Source organism: Coptis chinensis, chromosome 6, assembly GCF_015680905.1.
Source record: "Coptis chinensis isolate HL-2020 chromosome 6, ASM1568090v1, whole genome shotgun sequence".
Taxonomy (NCBI): Eukaryota; Viridiplantae; Streptophyta; class Magnoliopsida; order Ranunculales; family Ranunculaceae; genus Coptis; species Coptis chinensis.
Genome location: NC_141461.1, coordinates 98,907,129 through 98,911,035, shown reverse-complemented (window position 1 = coordinate 98,911,035; position 3,907 = coordinate 98,907,129). Strand labels below are relative to the sequence as shown.

Below are 3,907 nucleotides of genomic sequence, written 5' to 3'. Positions count from 1 at the left end.
TGATGGTTCTTGGGATTTGTGGCAAGTCCCAATGAGTATCTTTGTGCTGACATGGTGACAATGGTTTGCAACATGGGGTGGACATGATCATTTTTCCAGTTCTCTTCAAGCTTCTTAAGTGCAATACATGTTGGCTAGCTTGACCCACATTTTAAGCATATCTCTGATGTTTTAGATACCATTCCCTATTTAAAAGGGTTAATTATTGGCAAGGGTGAAGACCCACATCAACAACTCAAGTCGACAAGTCCATTGAACTCGAGCACAAGCTAGAGTCTTATAAGAGTGTAAGAGAACAAGAATATATTACATACAAGTAGATTAGAACATAAGGAAGCGATGCCTTGATCAGGAATATTTCCTCTGTTTATCTTCATTTCTTTCTTCAACTATAAGGACCCTGGGACCATGACTACAGAAGCAAGGAAAACGTTCAATTCTCTTCTATCAACAATTTATTACTGTTTCATTCGCTATCGAAAATACAACCACAACAACATCAACAACATGCCCAAGGGTCGTCCTCTTGCATTGCAGGTTCGCTCCGTCTCATAAAATATTTTGTTTTCATTTTTGCTTTTGTTCTTCTGAGGTATCAGTCCAACATGAGTTTTCATTTTCAATTCAACATGCTATGAGAACAAACGAAAAAGGTTGGAAACTAAAAGGCTTAAAGATACATGATTGTTGTATCTGCCTTTGTCATATATTACATGGTCAGAGAGTGGTATATATATGTTTCGACTTTCAATCTTTATATCCTTTCCTACGTTTTTTATTTTTCCAGACTGTTGAGCTGCAAGTCAGAATGTGCTGCACTGGATGTGAGAGGGTTGTCAGAAACGCCATACTCAAGCTTAGAGGTATTTATTACTTGATGATTTGCATAACCCTTGTGACATATATAGTGCGAAAAACATAGCTAGGCATGCATCATGAAACAAACTGCTAGTGCCTGGGGTCATTGCTGCTTCAAACACATATACATATATCCTTATTAGTTCAGACTTTAGACCAATTATGAGTTGTACTGCGTACGGCGCTGCATGACTGCATGAGTGGAAGGCGTAGTCTCAATATGCTTATTATGTGAAAAAGTTATTATAAGTACCGCATTCGAGTGGACAAAGTTCTTGTATTATTAGACAAATTTTCATCCATTTTTATGTGTAAAGAGCAGGAAAGCCTATATAATTATAAGGAGAAAAGCAGCTTAGACTTCTACACCCTACCATCAAGAAAACCAAGATGCCCACTAAAAGAATTTAATGAATAATCACAATTAATGAGCTGAAAAAAGAATAGAAAAGTTTGTGAGTGGTAATATACAAGTATGCAGGAGTGATCCTAGTTGTTGCAGTGATATGCATATAATTTTTTAAAATCTTGGATGTTCTCCGAATCAGCTGTAAAGAAAAAAGTTAATTTGGATCTGTGGATCATGTCAAGCGCGCACACTAAACTAAAAATTATATCAAACGTTTTCAAACCTATAGCTCAGTCAGTTCACAGAAATAAAGGTATACCTTGTAAAATAATATTATTCATAAAAAGCTTGTGGTAAAGGGTTATTATATGATTCCAAATCCGCCTAAAAGTAGAATAAACATAACTTTCCTTTTGCAACTAAGGACTTAAAATGCCTTTAAGAACGCAGAAACTTAGAGGCCGGGGGTCAGGTTCTAGATCAGCAGAAAATTTGATGATATATTCTAATATATCCAAAATACACATCTCCACATAGTATGGGACATGAACGATGTTCTGTTCCTTCATTAAAAAGCTATACTTTAACATAGATATATGATGTTACAGGTGTGGACTCAATTGAAGTGAACCTTGAGATGGAGAAAGTGACTGTGATAGGCTATGTGGATCCACACAAGGTACTGAAGGCAGTTAGGAGGAGTGGGAAGAGGGCAGAGTTCTGGCCAAGCCCAAATCCGCCACTGTACTTCACCTCAGCTAATAACTACTTCAAAGACATGACTAATGACTACAAAGAGAGCTACAATTACTATAGACATGGCTACAATGTCGGGGAGAAGCATGGGAATCTACTGGTGACTTCAAGAGGGGATGACAAGGTTAGCAACATGTTCAATGACGACAATGTAAATGCGTGCCATGTCATGTAAAATGATCTACATAAATAAATATGATCATGTAGCAATTAGTACTAGCTAGGATATATATATTACTGTCGATCAGCTCATCTCAAGATCTGGTAATCTTACGGTTCTATGTGTCACCACTCACCACATTGTATCTTGGGGTGACAGTAATATTTTGATGAATGGTTGTGTTCTGTGGTTGTTGTTAGGTTGTAAATATGATTGGATTTCATCCTGTTTTGTTTGCACTTCTTGTGGAGTTTCTTGTGGAGTTGTTAATTGATCGATTTGAAAAAACAGGGAGTGGGAACATTCTTGGAAGCAAATGTTTCTATCATGACTGTTTTAGATTGGCTTTGTTTAACTTGACAAATGGTCTAGTTGTTTTATAATATCCATTCAAATGATCATTCAGTTTACCAAAAAAAAAACTTGTGGTACTCACTCCACCCACAAAATGGACTTTCAACCGGAAGCCGCGTACATGTCAGGGATGCCTACAAACAATTCAGTTCCAATTCAATTGTTAAGATCGAACTTGAGATACTTGCCGCAAGCATTGATCACCAAATCAACTTTCTCCTCATAAGCTACCTATAGCTCCAGTATGCAGGATCATTAGTGCCCAGCTTATACATCTTAACATGCGTCCATCACGTGTGGCCTACATGAGAAGATCGACTAGCAAGCAAAAATTGGCTGATCAGTGAAAGTAAAGTTACCTTGCATCATCGGGGATGCTACTTAAAAAGTTAAAATCAGGAAACGTATACCACAAAATGCATAAATTTTTTTTTGGAGTCTAGTGAGTGATTAGTGACACTTAGTTTCACATTGAAATTATCACAATGTACAACCTATTACCGATCGTAAAGAAGTAACCTCAATTTGATCTAGTGGTCCTCCTACACAACTTGTAAAAAGAACGTTATTCAATAATCACCGTCCACTTCATCAAAAATCCTGATTGATTAAAGAAGAAGTAGTCTTTTAAAAATTTGAGATGATGAACAATATGATTAGACTTTAGAGAGGGTCAATTTTTTTTTGTCAATTTACATTTCAACACTCCTCCACACTCTCTATTTCAATAACACCAACAAAACACTTTTTAAACTCTTTAACAATACTTACCTCACTCGTTACAAACAATTAAAAAAAAAAACATTAAACCAACTCACAATTAAAAAATCCAAACTTTTATCTATATCTAAAAAAAAAAAACTCTTCTGTCAAATAACAAAATCATTTCACTTGCACTCTCTTAGATTATATTGAATAACACAAGTAAAAATAAAAAAATTGAAAACATTAACGCATATAGAGCCACATTCTATTGTCTTGCTTTAGGCAACCAAAATGTCAGGGCGGGCATTGGTTAGACACTTGGACTATAGAATACAGATCATATTCGCCAGACCTCCCCTTGAACGTACTAGTTGCCTATAGTCCTATATCAACAAATTGGCCTTTTATTTGGTTAGAGTGTTAGACTAGGTCGACCAACAGAGATGAGAAAAAATCTTTATTTTATTACCTTTATCCAATGGTTGCAGAAAATCGTCATGTGCTTGTAAAATCAAGTTTTGATCTTCCCACTCATCACAATAAATTTCTGGTCTAACATTCCTATTCATCCCATTTTCTGCATACATCTGGGTTTCCCACTCCTCAATCGGTGGAATTCCACGCTGAGCAGCCAGCCAATCATAGTATTTGAACTGAAACAAATGATAATATCTGTGACTAACATAATATCCTCATTTCCTGACATTGTAATGTAGGGATTTTAT

General features: G+C 36.1%; 1 protein-coding gene across 1 annotated transcript; it reads left to right on the top strand.

Moving 5' to 3' along the window:
* The first annotated feature begins 266 nt into the window (after window positions 1-266).
* Window positions 267-2,364, top strand: LOC147496025 (heavy metal-associated isoprenylated plant protein 30-like). Its single transcript, XM_086564817.1, has 3 exons — window positions 267-537; window positions 788-863; window positions 1,816-2,364. The coding sequence occupies exons 1-3, from the start codon at window positions 409-411 to the stop codon at window positions 2,136-2,138; spliced, it is 528 nt and encodes a 175-aa protein (XP_086420943.1). The 5' UTR covers window positions 267-408; the 3' UTR covers window positions 2,139-2,364.
* Window positions 2,365-3,907: the final 1,543 nt, after the last annotated feature.

Bases quoted from the DNA above. Each gene is read 5' to 3' on its own strand.
- LOC147496025 (XM_086564817.1), top strand. From the start codon at position 409: ATGACTACAGAAGCAAGGAAAACGTTCAATTCTCTTCTATCAACAATT. The intron at 538-787 runs GTTCGCTCCGTC...TTATTTTTCCAG, and splicing joins GTCGTCCTCTTGCATTGCAG to ACTGTTGAGCTGCAAGTCAG. The intron at 864-1,815 runs GTATTTATTACT...ATGATGTTACAG, and splicing joins CGCCATACTCAAGCTTAGAG to GTGTGGACTCAATTGAAGTG.